The sequence below is a fragment of the Malania oleifera genome, chromosome 10, assembly GCF_029873635.1.
Source record: "Malania oleifera isolate guangnan ecotype guangnan chromosome 10, ASM2987363v1, whole genome shotgun sequence".
NCBI classification, from domain to species: Eukaryota; Viridiplantae; Streptophyta; class Magnoliopsida; order Santalales; family Ximeniaceae; genus Malania; species Malania oleifera.
Window position 1 is genome coordinate 47,603,611 of NC_080426.1, and position 23,682 is coordinate 47,627,292.

Genomic DNA, 23,682 nt, shown 5'->3' on the forward strand with positions numbered 1-23,682 from the left:
TAAGAACTGTAGAAATCATAGGAAGGAAAAAAAATGAAAAAACTTAAATTAGAAGAGGTAAAGAGAGATAGAGAAGAAATAGACTAAGGAGAAAATAAAGTAAAAAAGAAAGAGATAAAGAGTTTGTCTCTCTCTCCCTCTCACCCCCCCCCCCCGGCGCGGGACCCCCTTATAGAAAGAATATTATTGTTGTGTTATTATGTGTTGTAAAAACACTATCACCTTAATAGTGGTAGAGGCACCCTTACATAAATAGAGACATCTCTTAGAGAACACACTTACTATGAATAGAATGTCTATTAGAAGGAGATAACACTCTAAAAGATGCACATTAGAATAGGAACCTTTTAGGGAGTGAATATGCAATTCTTGTGGAACAAAATAATTATTAGGTAAAAGACACGTATAGAAATAGGTACATTTTAATAAAAAAGATAAAATCATAAAACTAAATTTTGTATAATTTTGAGAAGTTTTGGAATTTTTCTAGAATAGAAGAAAGAAAGAGAGCAAGGAATTTTTATGTCAAAAATATAAACACTATTTCCTTTTCTATGTGTGTGTGTGCACGCGCGCGCCTGTTTGTGTGTGTGTGTGTGTGTGTGTGTGTGTGTGTGAGAGAGAGAGAGAGAGAGAGAGAGAGAGAGAGAGAGAGAGAGAGAGAGATCATTTCACAAAAAGAGACATCTTTGGAAGGAGATAATTTTTAAATGACATCTATTAGAATAGGGACTTTGTAAAGAGTGAATAAGCATCTCTTATAAAGGAAATAAATAACTATTAAGGTCACATATTGGAACAGGTTTCTTTTGGAGACTAAGGATAAAATTATAAATTAGAATATAAGCAATTTAGAGAAGTTTTGAAACTTCTCTAAAATAAAGGACAAAGAAAAGAAAGGAAATGATGTTATTATTATCTTCTTTTGTAGTAAACATATAAACATTATTTCCTTATATAAAGATAAAGACACCATTTCGTAATAAGATGCATGCATTTAAACACATATATTATTAATAGCATATATCTTATAAAAGGAGATAACTTTTAAAAAACATCTATTGGAATATATGCCTTTTAGAGAATAAAAGGTATCTTTTATAAAATGCGACACATCATTTGGTTGTTTTATTTTTAAATTTTATTTTTAATAACAAAATATTTAAATATACAATAAAGTATCAATAGTATCTTATTGTATAGAGATAGAAATACCCTTTCGTAAAAAGAGACATGTCTTAAAAGGCATAATATGAAAGGGTATATGTTACAGAAAGAGGTAACTCTTAAAAGAGACCTCTTAAAATAGATGTCTTGTAAAGAGTGAATATACATCTTTTACGAAATTGTTGGCCTAACAAGCTTATAATCTTATTTTAATGATAACAAATCAAAAAAACTTAACATATTTGGTTAAATAAAGTTTCAAGTGACTCAAGCGTTTTTAGATCAAAATCAAGTGACTCGAGTGATCAATATCAAGTGCTTGACAAGACTTTCAAATGTTTGAATTTAATGCTACAAGATCTTATGAAACTTAAAGTCTATTGAAGCTTGAAGTCAAGTCAAATATAAAGAATCAAAGCAAATACATGAAGACTTAGAACTTATAAAGTTATAGTCTTGAAAGAGTCTCATGTAAGTACTTCAAACGATTTCAATATGGATGCATGAAATTCTTAGGAATTATTATTGACTTAGAGACCCATTTTTTGAAAACCCATGGAAAATATTTTCAAAAGTCTTGATTCAATATGACAAGTATAAAAGTTAAAGAGTTTTTGGAAACAAAATTTTTAAAAGCATATGTTTTGAATGATCAGACGACTGACATTTTATGCTGATAAAAATTAGACAGCATTGGATCAGTTGACTGACCTCATATGATCAAGCGACTGACCTCATTTTGTGTTTCAAAATACGCTAAAATTTAAGGGCACAGGCGACTGACTTTCGTGATTTTAAATTTATAATAGCAAGAGAAAGTTTCCAAATTTGATTGCTTGACCCCTAAATTTTGAGAAAACTTGGTAAATACTCCAAGTAACTTGGACTGCACGAAAAATTATTTTTCAACTCTACAAATACATGTTATTCACATGAATTAAATAACAACTAGCAAGCATATACAGAATACAAATTCAAGAGTCTATTGCTGAAATTTTCTGAACCCATTGTTGTGCTATTTCTGACAAAGCCAAGGTTTTTTTGATCTTTTTACATTTTTAATTCTAAATCATAAATCCGGTAACAATCAACTGAGCTTCATCTTTCTATATTGATTTTGATCGAAGTATATTGTGATTTTCAATTGTACTAATGTGCTCTTGTTGAGAGTGTTGCTTGTACACAAATTGTTTCTCTTGTTGTTTTTTGACGGTTTAGGATTGTTGAATCATTGGACTAGCAAGAAGGGGTACTCTTGTTTGAGAGAGATTTTTTTGACGATTCAGAGGATTAAATCGTTGCTTAGTGAGAAGGGATTCTCGTTAGAGAGGGAACTCCACCTAAGAAGGAGAGAGGTTATAACTTTGGCTTAATAAAGAAAGTTGGAATCCTCACAGCAGTTTCTTGAGGTAAGGACGTAGGCTTCAGGCCGAACCTTGTAAAAATATGGTCTACAGCTCTTCTCCCTACTCTCTTTAATTTACTATAAATATATTAACTGTGTGTATGTTTAATTAATTGCTGAGAGCTGATTGTTCATTGGGAATTGCTGGAACACTGATCAAAAGAACTATATTGATTGGTTGATTGAGTTTTTTATAAAGCTTTGAAATTTGAATTGTTAAATGCACAACTGAGATAAATCTTGAGTGATTGAATTATTTATTCTACAAGAAACACTTTAGATTGAATCATTGAAATCATACATTAAAGCTATCATTGTTCAAAGTTGAGGAGAATTATTGATTTTGGAATTTGGTTACAAATTGAAGCATTAGATTAAAATTTTGAAGTGCTGAATGTTAAAGCTAAGATTAATTTGGAGAAAAGTTTAACTTTGTTATGATCAGAAAAGAAAAGCTTATTTGAATTATTATAAGTTGAATATCACAAGTCAAAGTTATTGTGCTGAGATTCATTATTCTGTTAAAGGAAAGTTGTAAGCTTGATTTATTTGATCATCTAAAAATCATCTTGATATTATCATTATTCATTGATTCTAAGAATTTAATTAAGTTGGTCGTTAACATAAAAGATGGAAAGATTGTTGGTTAAAGTTCAAAGGATTATTGATCATTGTGTTTGTGTGACTGTTGAAAAGAAAGTTGGTTAGGGTTAACACTTAACTAAAAGAACTTGTAAAACAAAGAGTTTTCAAAGAAAATTTTAAAAACTCAATTCACCCCCCCTTGAGAGTACACCTTACTTTTCAGAAATGCAACTCATCATTTGGTTCAAATTTTCACTTCTAACTCTTTTTATTAGTATAGATAGAAGAGGACTACAAGGACAAATTATAGAGGGACAACTCCCTACACAGATCTCTCTGCTTGTTGTCTAGATGCGTAGCGGGTGGTTCCACTTTTAATAACTGACTTAAGAATGGAAAAAGTTGGTGGATAATATTACAGGATGAGTTAGGCTTGTCTTACATAATTGTCAATTGTGTGAAAACATATTAGGATGCACTGAACAATTGAGTAGTGAAGGCATGATCTTTTAACAGTTAGAAGGATCATAGTTTTTATTGTAAGTTTTTTTGTAGCAATATTAATTTTTAAAAACGTTCATTGTTGCATGTTTTCAAGCATCAATTTAACCATAAAAATGAGTAACTAAAACAAATAGGCACCCGCATGAATTTCAAAACAACTAGATTTGTTTTAAATATTTGGCATACAAAGTTACAAATGCAAATATATATCTAGTGTTTATAAAGTTTGCACCTCAATCTCAATCATACTATAGACTAATATTCTATTTTGGAAGTTCTAAATACAACTTGAGACAATGGAAAATGGAGATACTATATTATTTCCTAGATTATAAAACAAAAATAGTATATTAAGATAATGCCTTTCAAATTGTTTCTTGGTCAAACTTCCAACTCTGATCCTTCTACATTTTTTTAGGCTAGTTGATAATTAGTTGTGGCTATTTTGTTTCTTCAAAATATGGATTTTGAGGACATCTAACCATACGATAACTAAGTGTGCCCACACCATTATTTTATGAAAATAATGACACTTACCCTTAGTTTCACAAAACTCAATCACAAATTTAGTGAAATGATCTCACACTTCATATCTAGGTCTCATTCTCTTCCTCATTTTTTGATTAGATTAAGTGGGATGATTAGTACCACTCTCACCTGTTATGCTTGGATTTGAAGGTTGAGGTTGGGAAGCCCCTTGCATAGTGTTTGCATCCTCCGACACCCCCACCTCAAGTCATTACTAAAAAAAAAAAAAAACAAAGTAAAGTGCATTCCTAAATAAGAACTCTCAAATGGGTTTAAATAAATTCAAATTCAAATTGACTCAGCTGCACTAAGTATAGTGACAAAGAAGAGTGCAAAGTACAATCACAATGGATGCTATAAAATATTATTTTTAACAACCAACCATGCTGAAAAAAGAAATTCCTTTGCCTTTACATCAAATTTGTGACTTGAATAGTTGAATTTTTCTGTCTTGAATCACTAAAGCTGTGTAACAAAACTTAGAATCTTATTTTAATGATAACAAATCAAGGGTACTTAACTTGTTTGTTTTGAGTAAAAGTTTCAGGACTCAAATGCTTTCATAAGTTCAAGATCTGAGTATTGGAAGAACTTGAATAAAGCTTGAAGTTAAAGTCATAAGAACCTCTATGCTTCATGACCATGGGGGTGGTGGTGGCACAAGGATGCGGATTGAACATCAGGGATATTGGAAAACCAGGAGAAGGAAAAGGTCCATAGAGGGAAGAGGCCACTGGGGAAAATAGCGTCTACCAGGCTAGGACTATGTTTGCCCTATTTGTTTGCAACTCAATGGACAAAATTGCTAAATCTAGATTGAGAAAGCAAAATACAATCAAGAAGTCTGGAATGTAAAATACCCAGGGTTGCCTGGGTCTAGCATTCAGTCTGGGTCTCGACATTTGGTCTCAGTCGCTGGGTTTTCAATTGGACCAGTGGGCAGGTTGTGTTTAACAAACTCTTGCCTGCTAACACTAAATGGAATTGCCAAAGCATTCCAACACTTCCAGCCTACATCGCACAAGAGGGGACCAAAAGTGCATACACAAAAAATAAAACAAAACAAAACAAAGAAAAAACAAAAAACAAAACCAAAGATTCACTTGGTCAAGTATAAAATCCACTCAATCAAACCAACACATTCCCTTCATCCAATATATTGAGAAACTTGCACAAGATTCCATTGTAAGTTAATAAATAATCTCCTGCCAAAATAAAGAAATTCTAAATTACAGTTACAATACCCAAAGCATTGCAATCCAAAATTTGTAAGAAACAAAGTTATAGATTAGTAAACTCAAATTTGTGGATTTATGAAGGATTTCTGCTTAAAGCATCAAACGACTATTCGCTTACAACCATAGAGGAACCCTGCAGGCTGGCTTCTAATTTGCAACATCTGTTGCATTAAAACGTCTCAGATATTTGCTATAGCACCATTCATGAAATTATTTCTCAACCCTGACATTCACATACACGCATGCCAATTTCCCCTGCTGTGCAACTGCTGCTGCATCATTGTCATTTAGCTTCCCCTGTTGCAGGAACACCCACCAAAACCAAGTCAGCCACAAGAAGTCCAAAAACTGGTGACGGGGAGACGCATCAATGCATCACTTTCAACAATGAGTAGAAGAAACATGTACAGTTAGTAGATGTTTAAGGGAGCTCGTATCAGCAAATCATCTCAATAGCGGCAGGTAAAATATGGAACTTCCTTGGAAGGTGCCCCAAATGTTCCCCGTCAGACTGAACATAGATGCTGCCACAGCCTCCAATTTCCTCCACTTCAATAGAATGTACACTGCGAAGATGAAAAAACAAACTTAAATGGCAAAAAGACATCAAAACCCATCTCTAACAACAGCAAAGCTTTTATCACAACTTTTTTGGGCAAAATGAATCTTTATTCTCCATTCATTTCGGTTTTGAGGATGTCCCTTCTGTTAATTTGAATTTTATAGAAATGCACATTGGAAAGCAATGAACAATAACAAATTATGAGCAGGAGGCCAAATTCCTAATTCCAGCAAGTTGAGATGCCAGTGTATTGATGGAGAAACCTCATGGTCAGTTGCTAGAAAGGGAAGCCACTTCACAGGATGCCTGCTTAATTCAGCATAAATAAGCAGGAGAATATGCTTGCTGTTTTTATAATAGTAAGTATTATTAGTGTAACTACTATTATTTTTTTCATTATTGTTGTTCAGCATAAATAAGCAGGAGAATACACTTGCTGTTTTTATAATAGTAAGTATTATTAGTGTAACTACTATTATTTTTTTCATTATTGTTGTTATTATTACTATTTTATTGTTTTTATAACAATTATTATCCCTAAAATATAATAATTATTATTTTTATTTTTTATTATTATCTCACTTGTTATTATTATTTTTATTATATTTATAATAACAAATATTATTGTTGTTGTCATTATTGTCATTATTAGTTTCATCCAACAGATTCATTATTGTTGTTGCCATTATTGTCATTATTAGTTTCATCCAACAAATTCAAAACATACTTCCTTTGCGACAAAACATTTCTCATACGAGATCTAGACACTTCTATACCCAATAAGTATTTCAACGGTCCCAAATCTTTAGTTTGAAACTTAGTATGTAAAAAAAGTTGACTCAGAATACCTTTATCATCATCACATATAATAAGAATATCATTCACATAAACAACAAAAAGGATCCTACCCGATGAAGTATGACGGTAAAACACAGAATGATCCACAGCACACCGTTGAAGACCAAACTTAGGTACTACAGCACTGAAACAACCAAACCATGCTTTAGGAGACTATTTTAAACCATATAGAACCTTCTTGAGCCAACACACTAAGCCTAACTCCCCCTAAGCAACAAACTCAAGTGGTTGCTTTATATAAACCTCCTCCTCAAGGCCACCATGCTAGAAGGCATTCTTCATATCTAACTGATGTAAAGGCCAGTGACAAGTAGTGGCCAAGGAGATGAACAGGTGTAAATTTGGCAACTGGACAAAAATATCAGAATAATCCAAATCATATACCTGAATATATCCCTTAGCAACAAGACAAGCCTCTAGACGAGCCATAAAACCATTAGGGTTGACTTTCACAGTGTAAACCCAACGACAACCAACCACATACTTGTCAGGAGGAAGAGGTACCAAGTCCTAAGTGTCATTGTCATATAAAGCCTTCATCATTTCAACCATAGCATTCCTCCACCCAAAATGGGCTAAGTTCCAAAACAGATTTAGGAAGAGTAGTAGACGATAGAGCAGTAACAAAACAATAATAAGAGGATGATAAGGAGTCATACAAACATAGTTGGAAATGGAATGTTGAGTACATGTTGTTTACCTTTCTGAACAGCAATAGGAGGATCAACATCATGGGGAGTATGATCATCAGACAAGGAAACCAAAGGCGTGGTAGTAGAAGCTAAAGGGGACTCTCTTCCTTGGAGCTGCCGTCGTGAATACACCTGCAAATTAGGATGATCAGGACGATGAGAAGGACTCAAACTACATGGAGATTCAGATGGTTGGTTGGGCAAGGGCAGCAAAGTAGAATCTAGAAGATAAGGCAAAGGAAAAGACTCATTGAGCTCAGAAGCACTCAGGGATTGGGCGTAGTTAGGTGTAGACTCAAGGTAACATCAATAGAAACGAAGAAACAATGTAGCACAAGACTATAACAACAATCACCAAAATATACGAGGTGGGAGAGAGAACAAAGGTGAACTAGGAAAGAGAATGGAGTAAGAAATTTTACCATTAAGAATATAGGATGGAGTCATGTTGATCAGATAACAAGCAATAAGTACAACATCACTCCAAAACACTTTAAGTACATGCATTTGGTAAAATAAGGTGTGAGAGTGATTTCAAGAATATGTCTATTTTTCCTCTCTGCAACCCCATTTTGTTAAGTGATGATTCATTAAGCAATGAATTGTGCACCGAAATACTCTTTAGCATTATCACTTCGAAGTATTCAAACTGGCAAACCAAATTGAGTCTTTATTTCATAACAAAAGGCACAAAATACATGAAATAACTCAGAACGATCTTTATTAACTATAACCAAGTCATTCTTGAATAATCATCCACGAAAGTTACAAAATACCGGAAACCCAACTTGGATACAACCCTACTAGGACCCCAAACATCAAAATGAATTAAAATAAAATGGCTTGAGCCTGTTTATTGACTCGGGAAGTGAAAGGGACACAACGGTGTTCTTCCAACTAACAAGACTCACAATCAAGACTAGACACAAAACTCAAACTAGGAACATGATATTTTAACTTTTCTAATGAAGGATGACCAAGGCGACAATGAATTTGGAATGGTATGGCAGCAACAGTGTAGGCAATAGAAGGAGATAAGGGCTCAAAGTGATAAGAGTCCACAAGCTTCACGCCCTCCACCAATTGTCTTCCTCATCTTCAAATCCTGAATACTCACAGAATCAGGATTTAGTAAACTTGCTAATGGACATAAGATTGAAAGGAAATTTGGAAATATACAAAACCGAAGAGAAATAGAAGAAGTGGGATTTACAATCCCAATTCCCTTGACTGCAATGGTGGATCCATTAACAAGAGTAACACAAGGTAAATTTGCAGGATATTGAAGAGTGGAGAAGAAGCTAGGTACACCTGTGATATGATCAGTGGCATGTGACCCAAGGAAAAGGACAAGAAGTACTGGATGACAGACATACGATGGGATTACCTATTTGGGCAAGAGATGCAATGGGAAGAGAAGCTTGTTGTGATGCTTGATACTACTGGAACTTGGAATACTCTTCCTCTAACTTGGATATAGTACGTTTCCCCCCACTCGGCCACAAAGGTGAGGAGTCGGTCGTGGCCACATTGGCTGCCCCCGAAGGTGTGAAGTCAGTGGTGGCTGCATTGGCAACACATAAAGATCTACCGTGGAGATCCCAACATTCTCAATGGTATGATTACTTCATCCACAGTGAGTGCACTTGTGAGAAGTACCTCTACCTCGTCCATCTCTACCACCACGACCGCTCGATCCACCTTGATAACTTTTGCAGTTGTACGGTAGAAAACTAGAATCAGCCTGTGTAGCAAAGGTTGTCCTCTCAAAGCCAGATGCAAGAGCAGAAGAATGAGTGCTTAAGGAAGCAAAAAGAACACAAGAATAAACATCAGAAAATGATGGCAGCTTAGCACTACTAAGTATCTAGGACCAGTTTGCCTCAAATTCGGGCCTCAAGCCCACTAGAACACGAAGGATGGTTATCTGCTCCCTCTACTTCTGCATCTCACGAACATCGGCAGTTATAGGTTGCACGACATTAAGCTTCTCATGAACATGCTTCATCTCTCCAAAATAATCGGCAATACTCATATTTCCTTGTTGTAACTGAAGTACTCCTAAGATAAATCATACGTATGTGCAATGTTACTAGAGTATAGAAGTTTGACATAATCCCAAATCTCCTTGCACATATCTAGATGCATACACATCCCATGCAATTTGTGGCTCCATCAAATTCCATAAAGGGAAAACAATCAAGGCATCTTCTTGAACCCACACTTCTTTTCTTTTCTCATCAGAGGGATCAAATTGGAGCACGTGGTCAGACTTTCCTAATCCGGCTAAATAAACCCGAACAGCTTTAAACCATTGAACATGGTTCTTTCCATCCAACTTTTGAGTCGTTATCTGTGGCAGCAATGTAGGAAACAAATTTTTGGGATTCATATATTCCATCCCAACACCTCACAAATCAGCAGCCACACCAATGTCAAACAAGAAGAGCAATCAACGACGGATATAGCACTACCACAGCCTCACAACTGGACATACAAATGCTGCCACTGCTCCAAACAACTCACAAAGAAGCCTTCACAAACCCTGAACAAAGATTAATGAAGTACCGCAAGTGCATGGTTGAAAAAGGTTGGATTTTTAAGAAAAAAACAGACCCCATAGCTTTATAATATTGTCTAGAGAAGGAACCAAAACATGGCAGAGGAAAAAGCAAAAAGAAAAAGGTGGCCGGAAATTCACTCACACACCAGCACGGGGGTCAGCATTGCCGGCATTTGGCTGGCACGTGGCAGCGCATGGGAGCTCCTCTAGCGACAGGGTTTTGTGGGGTTAGGCTTCGGAGGGTTCTGTTTTTGTGTATATGGTTGGTATTGTGAAATAATGAGGGTTGGAGGTGGACCTAGGAAGGACAGCTGCGGGAATGGCTTTTCTAGTGACGGCTAAGAGGAATAGGGTTCAAGTTGGATCACGCTCTAATACCACGTTAAGATTTTGATTAAAACGATTGACCTAACTTGAAGATAGGTCTCTTACTCTATTTATAATAAAAATTAAATAGATTCTAATGACAATAATTCCCTTACTAACTCTCGCTAATTAACATATTAACACAATAATAATACTACTAAAAGACATAAATAACCTCTAACAATTATTATTCTTATTACTCTGTTGCTATTATTTTTATTATATTTATGATAATTAATATTATTACTATTTTTTGTTGTAGCTGTTTGATTATTATTATTGTTATTATTATTATTATTATCTTCATCGGAAATGGTACAGTTAAAAGAAAATCAACTTGTGTTTTGAAAATTTATGATTCAATGTAGATTATAATTATCTTTAAAATAAAGAATCAAGAATGCAATTTCGATTCCTGCCTATAAGAGGAATCACCATTCCCGCAGGAAAGCGATTCCACCCTCATTTCTGCAAAGTGCAAACCAAACATGGGAATAGGAATCAGGATCAGAATTTTGATTCCAGCCCTATTTCGACAAATCAAATGGGGGGCTAATGTTACACCATTCATCCACTTCGGCATTCTCATTTCATATATTGGCTTTTAAAGACTAGTAGTTTGAGTATCTCAAAAGCCAACATTGATCACAAATTATCAAAGAAGAGTAAGCACATTGAACCACCAGATAACACTACTGTGAACAGCATACATCAAGCCACACAGAAAGAATATACCTTCTTGAAGTTACATTTTGCACCGATAAATGTGTCCCCTTGTACAGCTTGTGTAGTTTTAGGACAAAGTCATACCATTTGAAGTCTTGAAGAATCACAACCTGCAGAGCCAGAAAAAAAAAAAAAAATTGAAAATGGTAGACAAATTTACAGCAAGGTGCCAGAGTGTCATATTAAATATTGTTAGAAAATTTACTTAGGAGGACAGCACAAGAATATCATTTCACCTCAAAATTTCCACTGCCAGGATTAGCATTTGGGGTTATCTTCATGCCCCCACCAAAGAATTTTGCATTGCCAATGCAAAGGGCTGTTACTTGAGGACATGTTTCCCACTCACCATCGTTGACCTAGATTTACAATGAGGTATTAAGTGAATGAACAGATACATATGCTCTTAAAAAAAGACATCCCTGGGCCGCATTGCGAAAGTAAGGGGAGGGCCGGCACAGTGTACGTAGCCTTACCCCTTTTTTATGCAGAGAGGCTGTTTCCTTGGACTCAAACCTGTGACCAAACGGTCACAAAGGAGTAACCTTACTGTTGATCCAAGGCCCACCCTCTTACAGATGCTCTTCTTTTTTTTGCTAAAAAATAAAAAAGAAAGGACAAACAAATACACCAGAACCATCATGATGAATGGAAATTACATCATAAAATGTGCAGATATCAAACTACTATGCTTGAAAATTATCAAGATATAGTGACCTTGATCCTAAGGTCCCGGTTCTGGTGACCCATGAAGGCCTGCAAAGCACCAATAACGTAACACAAGTTTCCAAATTTCTTGTATCTTGCAGCATAATAACCAGCCTTTGCACTCCTGAAAAATACCACAGAATGTAGAAACAAGATTATTAAGACAACCAAATGCTTCAGATCAAGCTCAGTCATGAAATATCCAAGTTCACTTTACAAATGAATATCAGCAACATTGATGAAGTAATGAGTTTCGCCACTTTCTCCAGTAATAGCACCAACATCAATCCGTGATCTCAGCCCTGCAAGACAGCTTTATCAGATGTCATAAGTGAACATTGGACTAAGCAAAAATCTATAGTTTCTCTACATTCGGAAGTTTCTGCTGACGAATTCAACTGAACATGACATAAGAGAAAAAATAGTTCAGGGAAAATAACCTCTGACTATGCGTTCAATGGCTTCATGAGGGTCATTTTTCCTGTTACAGAAAAAGACAAAAAGAAAATGACAGTCAATTATCTGCAGCACACATCAAATATCTTCAAAAATTCGTACCAAAAGAAACCAGATCAGAGTAGCACCGACTAACCAGCCAAAGGTTCTGGCAAAATCAGATCCAGTCCCCAAGGGAATAAGCTGTAGGAAAGTTGCATTACATATTCACTAAGACAAACTGAGCTCAGCAATAAAGACTAAAGGTAAACCCATGAGATTATTTTAAATTAGAACAATAGTAGCATTGTGAGAAGACTTACACCAAGTGCAGTTGAATGAATAACCTTTTCATCATGATGGTTAACAGGTTTTCCAGCCCAGAAGAAGCCATTAACAACCTGCTAATCCAAGCCAAACTGGATGAAAGATAGTATATACATCAAGTACTACTGATAAAGACAGTAATTCTTGATTCTAAATTTCACATGGGTCCATTAACTCACAGAATAGGAACTGAGTTTAGAATGCAAGTCTAGTTCCAATTAAGTCAGAATTGGAATTGAGCATGAATGCTAATTTGAGTGGTTTGCACAACAAACTCCAGAATTGTAATGCCAAATTTTCTTCTTCACTCATGTAGGGCAGATGATGGGCAATTAGGAAGTGGTGGCTGGTACATAAAAAAAGGTGGTAGTCAAGGGAAATGGTCACTGATGAGCAGCGACAGCAGTTGGAGTGTTTGCCAGCAATATTGGTTGATAGTGGTCATCAATAGTGGTGATCAACGGAGGCCAGAGGTGATAGGGGCCAATTGTGGTGGCTACTGACAGTTGTAGTCAGTGAGAGCAGCTGACATAATCAACAATGCTCACCCACAGTGCTCACAACCAGCAGTGGTGGGCAATGGTGGCGGGTAGTGATTGACACCAGACAGTGGTGGTTGTTGTGCAGAATTCTAATTCTTAACCATCCCCCTTATAAGTTGTAAATAAGTTTTTACAACTCAATTCAGTGGAATTTGGCACAAAGTCAAAATCTCAAATTCAAAAACTATGCCAAAAGGCTGAATATAAATTTGGTTTGTCAATTCCACTTGAGATCCCCAATTCAACAGACACGACGAGGCTTAAATTTATATTGGTTCAGACATGGACCAAAGGCTTAAATCAAAAGTTGCCGAAGTTTTGGTCATTAGTAAACTTTATAAATTAAAACTATGTTTCCATAGAGCTCACCTGCTAATACTCTAGCAATTTTAGAGTGAAAGCATGCACATAACAGTGTGATGATAGACACAAATCCAGAGCAGGAGTAAAACCCTAAATTCTCACTTTCAATTCCAATTCCAAAACTGAATCCTAAAATTGGTCAAATCCCAATACAAATAAGAAAGTCCTAGAATTAACCCCCAGGGTGTGGTTCAGGTGGTAGTGCGGGTTGCAAGAGTGCCTTTCACGAGGTCATGTGTTCAAACCCTCCCCTGGACTCCTGAATTTACCCTCCCTTTGGAGTCGTGGGGTCAACTTCAAGGGGCGCAGGATTAGTCACGTGGACCGTAAAACGGACGCGTGGATACCCGGTGCATAATCCAAAAAAAAAGAAAGTCCTAAAATTACTTTCCAAAAATAAAGAGAAGTTTTCGCAATAAAAGTACTAAAAAATATTAAAATGTTCAAATTTCATAAATGGTATGTGTGGCTTCTTGGTTAGCCAATGGCCCTGTGTCCACAATGTTTCACATCACTCTCCCACATGAAAGAGTTCAATCTCAAACAACAATGTTGATTAGATGAAGCAGGGCTTGAAGAACAAGAACTTGAAACAATACTCAATGCAAGTTCTAGCATCTAGGACAAAGACCAAGAATGCAACCATAATTTTAAATTTCCACAAAACTACCCAAATTTCAGCTTTCAACCATGGTAGTCAATTTCTGTCTTACAAAATTTCCAATGGATTTTCACAATTCATAAATTCACCAAAATCTCAAAATTTCAGCAATTCTTTTTTCTTTTCTTTTCTTTTTTTTTTTTATGACTATGGAACAAAATTTTTCTTGAAATGAAATTTGAGATTCAAAGCGCAAATTTGAAGGGGCCGTTCGGTATCACTATCAAAAATTACGAAAATGAAAAATTAGAAACGAAAACTTAAAAACTGAAAACAAGCAACATGTTTGGTTAATATTTTCACAACTAAAACATATTAAAACTTGATTAAACAGATGCTCATTTTTTCCCTTGAATCATATAGCAAATTTAAAAATATGAGAAAATAAAAAAAGTATAAAATAATACGAAACAATGATACCATAATTAAAATAAAAATTATTAAAATCATTTGACTTAATTATTATATTTCAGGATTCACTTTACAAGAATAGTCTTATTGCACAAGACAAATGGAAATTAGTAAAAATATTTTGTAAATGAAATTTATTATTAAATTTTAATTTTAAAAAAATTTATGGAAATTTTTATTTTCATCAAATTTTAAACTCTTAAGATCATTTTATTTTTATTTTAATTAAAAATTATTTATAAAATGAATGATTTAATCCAAAAAGTTAATACTTGATACTAAAATATTTTGGAAATAAGTTGCCAAAACAACAAAAAAACCATAAAATCTGGTTTTCTACTTTTCCGCAAACAGCACAAAACCGACAAAAAAATAGAAAACTAGCAACATAAATAAATGAATTTTCATAATCTACTTTTTCACTGTGCAGAAATGAAAACAAAAAATTTTTAACAAAACCTATACCAAACAGACCCAAAATTTTTTAATAGATCTTCAATTTAATTGAAAATAAAGACTTACATGAAGGATATGAAAATGACAACTTTCACACTTCTAAAATTTAAATTTTTATGCAAAATTGAATTTAAATATTAACTACAACAATTTATTCAACCTTTTTATGTCAAAGATAGATCATAGATGTATTTGCATGACAACTAATATTCACTAATTTAAGAATTTTATTTATATTAATTGAATATGTTCAATAAGATTATTGTATTACAGATATTGCGCCTTATACACCACAATAAAACATACTAGTCACTGATGTATTATATATACAATACCATATTTCCAAATATTGCATTATTATGTCTATTAATAGCTTCAAAAGTGCCACCAATAAGAAATCCATGTTTTACTATTAGCATCCATTATTTTATTTTTTTTATCCAAAATTGAAAATAAAAATCTTGAATATAACCCATAATGCCATAAACAAGATTTCACACTCATTGATTTCTCAAGACTATCATAAATCATGTAATATTTAAAATGCTACAGCCTCTTTAGCAACATGTTACAAGCTTACAATTATTAATGTAGCCACAAACCTAGAACTGAATCCCAAGAGCGCAAATCCACATCAGCACACAAAGTCACACTATCTCCAAATTAACAAAATTGAAAACAGATTAACTTCCCTCCCTGCCTGCCTACCTACCTAACAACTTACTGAAAAATCAAATTAACTTCAACTGAACTCTCTCTGGTTCTCAAAGTAGGAAACATCGAACTCCTCAGAAATCACAAAGTACCAAAGGGCCAAGAAGATTTTGATCTTCTTGGAGTAAAGCGAGCTTGAGTGGTGCCTCACAGCTTGGGCTGACTTTTGGGTGACGAGAAGCGAAAAACCCACGGCGACATCTTGGTATCATTGAATGAGGAACAAGGGCAAAAACCTTGCTGCTGAAACTGAATGCGAACAATCATGGTAAATACATTGCCCTAATGGAGATAAAGTAATGTTACCTAGAACATGGAACATTTTGGTTCGTGGAACAGGAATAGGATCATAGTACAGCACATGCTCTAAATTGTGGAGCATTAGGGGCATACTTAATTAGATATATTAGTGAAAAATGTGTAATTGCACTTGATATTTTGGAGAGGATGTTGAGCTGTTTTTAAATCTAGAAGAGATTTTCTATCATGGAATAGATCGACAAAAGTAGAATTAAAATGTGATGATTTCCAAATTTTACCAAATAAAAAGTTATGTTAACTGAAAATTATTGAACTAAAACTTTGGATCTTTACATTTAGCACATCAGAAGAAAAATGTACCATGTTTTGGAACGTCTATACCAATACCTGGTTGGCTAGGGTATTAGTGGTTTCTGGCAACTGAGATAAACAGTGGTGGCAGGAGAAATATAGCCTTCCATAGGACTATGAGTTGAAAGATCAGCACAAGATCTCATCTTCGGCTGTTGATCTAGGTCAACAAGTGATTCCCACTTCGAAAAGGAAGTCCAATGCCTATGCATGGACACACCAAGAAGGATGATGCAGACCAATTAAGAAACAGCTTCATCAATAGGCTTAAAGTGATGGTTCTTCATTTTTATTATGATCATAGTCTGCCAATGTATCTGATAATCTGTCGCTGTACGTTCTATTTAAATTTGCATCTTGGAACAAGTTCATAAATTTTTTGCATAAAAAACTCCTGTGCTATGTGAGAGAACAAAGCATAGAGTTCACTTTGCCAACCATATTTAATAGGAACAAATTTTGAAACGTAATGCCTTTCATTCTACCCCCACCCCATCATTGATCCCTCTTAAGACAAATAGTAGCTCTTGACACCTCTATCAATAAAAAATTTTCTAATTGATCGATCTGGTCATACAATTCACTTCTCCTCCTCCTGTGAAATAACATCAAAGAACTTTAATGCATAATCTGGCCTACAAGCATATTCAAAAATATTTGGAGTCATTTCTGACATTCACTTGGCTGCAAGTTTAGCAGAACTAGACACAGCACTAGCATCCACAATTCTTTTTGCTTTACCATGGTATCCAAACAAGCCATGACAGCATTCATTTGTTGTTCAGATCTGCAATTTTCCTTGCATTCTGTTCATGGGCCATATACAATTTCCCCATCCCTTCCCTTATGTCGTGTCCAAACTTTACATGTGATCTCACCAACCTTCTAGGTCTGTGACATGCCTCTGAATGGGTTCAAATTGACAGTTTGGGCACCATTTTTCTTGGTTAGCAGGGCATAGGTTACATGGATAAGGATCAATAGAGAGGAGGTGGCAATACCTGAGAGTTTGGAGTCTAGGACCTTTTATTTTTTGGGGGTTGGCAAGATAGATAAAGACAACACAAAAGAAACCACAACAGAAGTCCCACAAACCAGAGGTCCGGGACAACCAGAAAAAGAAACAACAGGAAAAGAAAACCAGAAACAGATAATAAAAAACAAAACCAGAAGCAGCAACCAAAAGCCCTTGACTGCCCAGGCTGAGGAACAACAACCAGCAGATCCTCAAACTGCCAGATCTAGCTGGGATAAGACCGTGAAGCATATCAATTGTCCAGGCTCTATGGATTGAGCTGGGAAAATCTAAAGGGTTGAGGGAATTTTCTTCAGAAAGGGTTTAAGGTTTAGTTAAACAAATGAATATGGACCAAATGTATAGGATTATTAAATATACTTATGTAAGTGGATCAGACAAGCAGAGTGGATCAGGGGGTCGTGTACTCGTGTCTATCAGTAAGGGAGAGATTGAGGTATGGGAAATGAACGAGGTCGAACAGGAACAACCATAGTAATTAAAAGTGCGCCTCAGGCGCAAGGCGCAGTGAGGTGAAGAGGCTTACACCTCAAACCATGCAGGGCGAGGAGACCTGCAAGAGACGATGCGAGGCGAGACGAGGCGCAGTGAGTCACACCTTGTAAATTTTTAGTCTTTTAACCGAGAGAAATAGCCACAGCCAGAGCCATAGCCCTCATTCGACTCGAACGAACAGGAGCCCTAGCCCCTTTTGGCCCTTCGAAGCCCCACGACCCTTCGTCTTGCACATTCGAACCAGCAGGAGCCTTCGCAATCCTTCGAACCAGCAGCATGAGTTCGTCTGCGAGCCTTCCAACCAGCCAGAAGCCTTCGCGACCTCATCTTCGAGCTTCGAACCAGGACCGTGAGTTTGTATTCGACATTTCGAAGAAGCACGACCCTTCGCGACTTCGTTTCAGACCAGCAGGAGCCCTCGCAAGTTCCAGCCTTCAAACCAGCTGTGAGTTTGTCACATCATCTTCGCGATTTCGTCAGGAGCTTTGTGAGTTCATCGTCGACCCTTCGAACTAGCAGTCGTGAGTTCGTCTTTGATCCTTCGAACCTGCAGTCGCGAGTTCGTCTTCGATCCTTCGAACCAACAGGAGCCCTTTGCGAGTACGCCAGGAGCTTCGTGAGTTTGTCGTGGACATTTCGAACCAACAAGAGCTCTTCACGAGCTCGTCTTCAAGCCTTCAAGCCTTCATGAGTTCATCTGCTTCATCTGCTTCAAAGTTCAAACTAATAAGTCTTCTTCTTCTTCTTCTTCTTCTTCTTCTTCTTCTTCTGCAGCTCTGCTTCTTCTTCTTCCTCTTCTTCTTCTTCTTCTTCTGCAGCTCTTCTTCTTCTTCAGTTCGTCTTCTTCAGTTTTTCTTCTGCTTCTTATTTTTCAGTTCTTTTCTGCTGCCTGCTGCTTCTTCTTCTAATATTACATGTAATTAATTATGTAGTTTCATTTAATGCAAGTTTATAACTAATATATAACATTTTTTTCTAAATTTAGCTACTTTTTTTAATTATGCAGGATCTTTCATTTAATGCAGTATACTAATGATATACATTTTTCTGAAATATATTATACATTGTTTTTGCATTTAGGATATCAGGTCTTAAATTTTAAATGGCTTCTGGATGTTGAACTATGTTTAATTATTGACGCTTTTGGCCTTCGTCCTGGCAATTTCATTAAATTCCCAATTTTGGTATTGAATGTTTTGGCATTTTAAATTCTAATATTACTAGATATTCATATGTTCATATATCAATTACCCCAAATAGGCATTGTACACTATTTTAATAATTGTGTGCCTCACCTTCGTGAGGCGCACGCCTTCACCTCGTGCCTTGCGCCTCTAACTACTATGGGAACAACTTATAATCCCTTTGCTTCCTCCACTTACAGCAGAAAACGAAGGGTAAGCAGTTGGCATCACTCCGCAATTTAAACAATGTTGGTTGCAGTTTCAATTGCAAGTCAATGATAAGGGGCCAATGATGTTGGAGAATGGAGATGGACAACAACAACAGCTTCTAGGCCTAACAATGGCAAGGTGTAGTTGATAATGGAGATGCCGATAAGGCTTTGGTTGTTGTGATGATGTCAATGCCATGGCATCATTGACAAATCTTGGGACATTGGCTGAGGGTCAATTGATTGTTTGATTTGAAAAAAATTTGTGGGCACTGCAAGTTTTGGTCTGATAAAAAATCTGGGAGCTATTTTGGAGATGTTTTGAGGGTTCAGTTGGGGTTGGAGATTGGATAAGTTGGGTGGTTTGAATTGACATAAATTGATGGCATCAATGGTCGGGAAGCTGGTGCAGCAATGGTGGGGGGCCTGCTGGCTCTAATACCAAGAACAAATCTGGAGCACAAAGGAGTAAAACCCTAATTTCTCAAATTTTAATTCCAATTCTAGTATCGAATTCAAAATTGGTTACAACCCAAAATAAATAAGAAAGTCCAAGAATTTGCTTTCCAAAAGTTAACAATCATATTTTATTCCCAGAAGTACAGAAAATTAAAATAGATAAAATAAAATTTAAATTTTCCAATTTCTTAAATTTCCTAAATGAGTAGAGCTTCAAGGCCCCATGTATGTGTGTGCGTGGGGGAGGGGGTGTGAGGGAGGATTCACTTAGGGCAAAGAGGACAAATAGAACATAAGAGCCTTTCCTCGACTACATATTTGATGAACAGATTTGTTTCCTTCATATTCTTATTTTTTACTTGGGAATTTTTTTCTAAATAATAATAATAATAATAAAAATAAGAAATTCCCTCAACAGCCAGAGATTATTATGCTTTTCCAATATGATATGCATATACTCTGAGAATTTATCTATATGAGACAAATTGACTTTGGAGATACTAATAGTTTCACACTTTCACTGATCTAGAAGAAACTTGCACATAACAGGGGGAGAAAAATACGTCTGAATCCTTCAATTGCCATCAGCAGATTAAATTCCATTCAAAAGGAGAATAAAGTTCACCTCGTGAAGAGTTCCATCACCTCCAACAGCAATCACAGCATCAGCGCCCTCACGTATAGCCTACATACCATTGGCCCAGCAGGAAACATATCTGATACTATAATCTTTCCAAGAACAATGCAAGGTTAAGTTCAAGCTCGAACTACAAAAGCTTGAGATACCTACCTCCCTTGTTATGTCAATTGCATGAGAAGGACCTGAAGTAAAAGATTCGCATATCTGGTCACAAGGTAGAGAAAACTTCACTTAATGAATAAATCCAAACAAGCATATCTACACACACTCATAACACAAGCCAAAGCAGATCATTGGATCAAGAATGATTCATAGAAAGAAAAGAAATCTCCTTAAATCCAGCAAACAATGTTCTCCTTATTTTTCCCTTCTTTGGCAGTGAGGATTGAGTGGTGAGTGGGTGAGGTTATTACTAATTACCCACTTATTTGTCAGCTATAAAATTAGAGTACACAACTCAAATCAAACTCAATATGTGATCCTAGCCTAGGTACTTTCAAAATTCCTGAAGTATTAAAAAGGGCAGCCCAGTGCACAAAGCTCCCGTGTATGCAGGTTTTGGGGAAGAGGCGGACCATGATAGGTCTATATATGTAGCCTTGCCTTGCGTTTTAGCAAGAGGCTGTTTCCATGCCTCGACCCTGTGACCTCCAGGTCACACGACGACAACTTTACCGTTGCACCTAAGAAAGCAAAATACCAAGAAGATATGATGAAATTTTAGAACTAGTATTGAGGAATTGGCAGGAGTTCAGGTCAACAAATAACTTATAGTTCATTAGAGCTTCAATCACAAAAAAAAAAAAGCCATAATTTTTTTCTTTTCTCATGTCTTAACAGCTGGACAAGTTATTTTGTTTCAGTTGTTCATATTTATTATATTATTAATATTATAATTCAAATATATTGTTAGTGGTTTCTATGAAGTAGGACAAGGCTGAATCTTTCAGCATTGTAACCACAATACAAGTCAACCAATACTTTCGTTTTTCCATGAGCAATCAAATGCAGCATAACTTAATCCAAAAAGGGAAATGCATATTCAAGAACACGTAAACTAAAATTTTAACAGCTAATGCCGGCCCTTAATTGGAATCAAAACAACAGCAACAAACTAAAGACGATGAAGATTTTCAAATAAATAAATAAAATGGAGGAGATATCATCATGCTCTAGGATGCCCAATCAAAATTCCAGCCAAGAATCTTACTAGATAACGAGAATGTAAAGTGCTCCCATTATTTAAAATCCTAAAAATTGTATAAACGAACAGCAAAACAGCAAGAATAAGCAGAAATGGCCAGACGGCAACTCACATTACAATCTCCACCGAGTTGAGACCTCAGATATGGCAGTAGCTTCTTCCATTCCTTTACCGTCCTACCATTAGCACCTGCTCACAGAGCCGCAAAATCCAACTAAAAGGACAAACACAGATGGACTACCCACCGACACGCAGATAAATTCAGAGGGGGGAGGGGGGCGGGGAGAGGAACCTCTGGGGTTGACGACGAACACGAGATCGCGGCGGTGAGAGGCCGGAGCGCCTCTGAAAATGGAGCTCTCATGAGAGAGATCGGGAGCCAAGGGTTGCTCTGCCCTGAAGACGGAGGGCGTCGCCATTGATGCAGCAGCTATGCCTACGTGATATATCATTTACATACACAATTTATGACTGCAGCTTTGGCTTCAAGAAGGATAGCCCTCTCAAAAAAATTAAGGGTTTTGCACTTCGCAGTGAGAAAATTTTTCAGAAATGAACCAGTAAAGGACGATTTTTCTTATATTGCGGGCCCCTTGACATGGAGATGGAGGTGATTTCTTGTTCGACTCTTCCGCTAATTTCTTCTCCGATTCCCCACCTCTCTCAGTTTTCACATTGTTGATGTTGCGTTTGCACGGATGAATACAGTCAAATCCATCGGAGTGACAACGAAGCAAAGAGTCATCATCTTAATATAATATTGCAAGTGATCCAAATTAAATTGATATTTTTTGTCATATTAAAGTTAGAAAAAATACAATATCAATATTTTCACAACTATTTCATGGTTGAAATGTTTAGGTTATAAGTGCATGAAATATTTATTTCTCAAAATAAAATTATCATAATATCAGTTTTAATAGCTTATTAATAAAAAGATGTGCATTATTTATTCTAAATGACAATACAAAATTCTTTTTATGGCACCAAAATATAGCGTGCACAAAAAAAAAATTATTCTCAAATTTCATAAGAGAATATTTTGTTCTTATCATATTGCATATTAAATGAAATAATATAAATTTTTATACATTTACTTTTTTCATAAAAGTATTATATCTTTGCACAATTTTTTGGGGATGCTCTTATTTTATAGAAATTGACCATTTATAAAACAAGTGTAACGTATCATAATTTAGTACTCTTACTGTATAAGTAAAAACATATAATGATATGGAACAAATAATTTATACATTGGACTGTTTAGTCCTCCCAACAGAAAAAATTAATTTAGTATTGTAAAACGTGTATATTATAAATGTGGATGACTATCTTAAAAATAGGTTATGACTTTTGGTATGCCCACATAATGGTTCGTTATGGGATTGACTTTTGGAATGCCAATATAATCTTTACGTATATAAGGACATGTTTTACAACCAAAATGAATTAAAAAAATAATAATAATTAACAACATCTAGTTTCTGAAGAAACAACTGAATTTTTATAACTCTAAATTTCTTTAATTTAATCTTTTCTATATTTTTCTCTCTTTATTTCATTTACAACACGTTATCAGCACGATCAAATCTCTAATGGTATAGCAGAATCTTTTAAATTTCGTTGGTATTATTCCAAGATAAGAATCTTATTTTATTTTTTTTAACATTTGTTATCTATAGAACTTTAGTTTTAACTATATCTCTTATCTTAAGTATATGTCCCTAAATGTTTTTATGTTGGAATATATGGGAGAATAACATTTCCATTTTAATATTTACCTAACTTTGAATTTTTATTTGTTTTTCAAAGTAACTTTATGATGTCAAACCTCACAAAACTTGAATTCGTTGCCCTTGATATTTCTGAAAGAAATAATTTACCATGGGTACTTGATGCTAAAATTCACCTTAATGCTATAAATCTTGGTAGTACAATTGAAGAAGGAAATCAAGCATTCCAGCAAGATCACGCAAAGGCAATGATTTTCCTTCGACACCATTTACACGAAGAATTGAAAATTGAGTACCTT

General features: G+C 35.5%; 1 protein-coding gene across 6 annotated transcripts; it reads right to left on the reverse strand.

Moving 5' to 3' along the window:
- Positions 1 to 5,317: 5,317 nt before the first annotated feature.
- On the reverse strand, positions 5,318 to 22,401 carry LOC131165611 (sphingoid long-chain bases kinase 2, mitochondrial). 6 transcript variants are annotated; one of them, XM_058123551.1, is made up of 13 exons: positions 21,943 to 22,401; positions 21,763 to 21,839; positions 20,597 to 20,650; positions 20,432 to 20,491; positions 12,661 to 12,738; positions 12,495 to 12,541; positions 12,343 to 12,383; positions 12,120 to 12,204; positions 11,912 to 12,026; positions 11,431 to 11,553; positions 11,204 to 11,304; positions 5,836 to 5,993; positions 5,318 to 5,724 (listed from the first exon to the last, which is right to left on the reverse strand). In XM_058123551.1, the coding sequence occupies exons 1-12, from the start codon at positions 22,100 to 22,102 to the stop codon at positions 5,864 to 5,866; spliced, it is 1,071 nt and encodes a 356-aa protein (XP_057979534.1). In that variant the 5' UTR covers positions 22,103 to 22,401; the 3' UTR covers positions 5,318 to 5,724; positions 5,836 to 5,863. The 6 variants fall into 6 exon arrangements, with proteins under 6 accessions (XP_057979534.1, XP_057979533.1, XP_057979536.1 ...); XM_058123550.1 differs by having other exon boundaries at positions 5,318 to 5,993; positions 21,943 to 22,377; XM_058123553.1 differs by lacking the exon at positions 12,661 to 12,738 and having other exon boundaries at positions 21,943 to 22,358.
- Between the last annotated feature and the right edge of the window lie 1,281 nt (positions 22,402 to 23,682).

Excerpts from the sequence above, each read along its gene's own strand:
- LOC131165611 (XM_058123551.1), bottom strand. The coding sequence starts at position 22,102 with ATGATATATCACGTAGGCATAGCTGCTGCATCAATGGCGACGCCCTCC. Across the intron at positions 20,492-20,596 it reads CAATTGACATAACAAGGGAG|GCTATACGTGAGGGCGCTGA; the intron begins GTAGGTATCTCA and ends AATGGTATGTAG. Across the intron at positions 12,739-20,431 it reads GTGATGGAACTCTTCACGAG|GTTGTTAATGGCTTCTTCTG; the intron begins GTGAACTTTATT and ends TTGGATTAGCAG.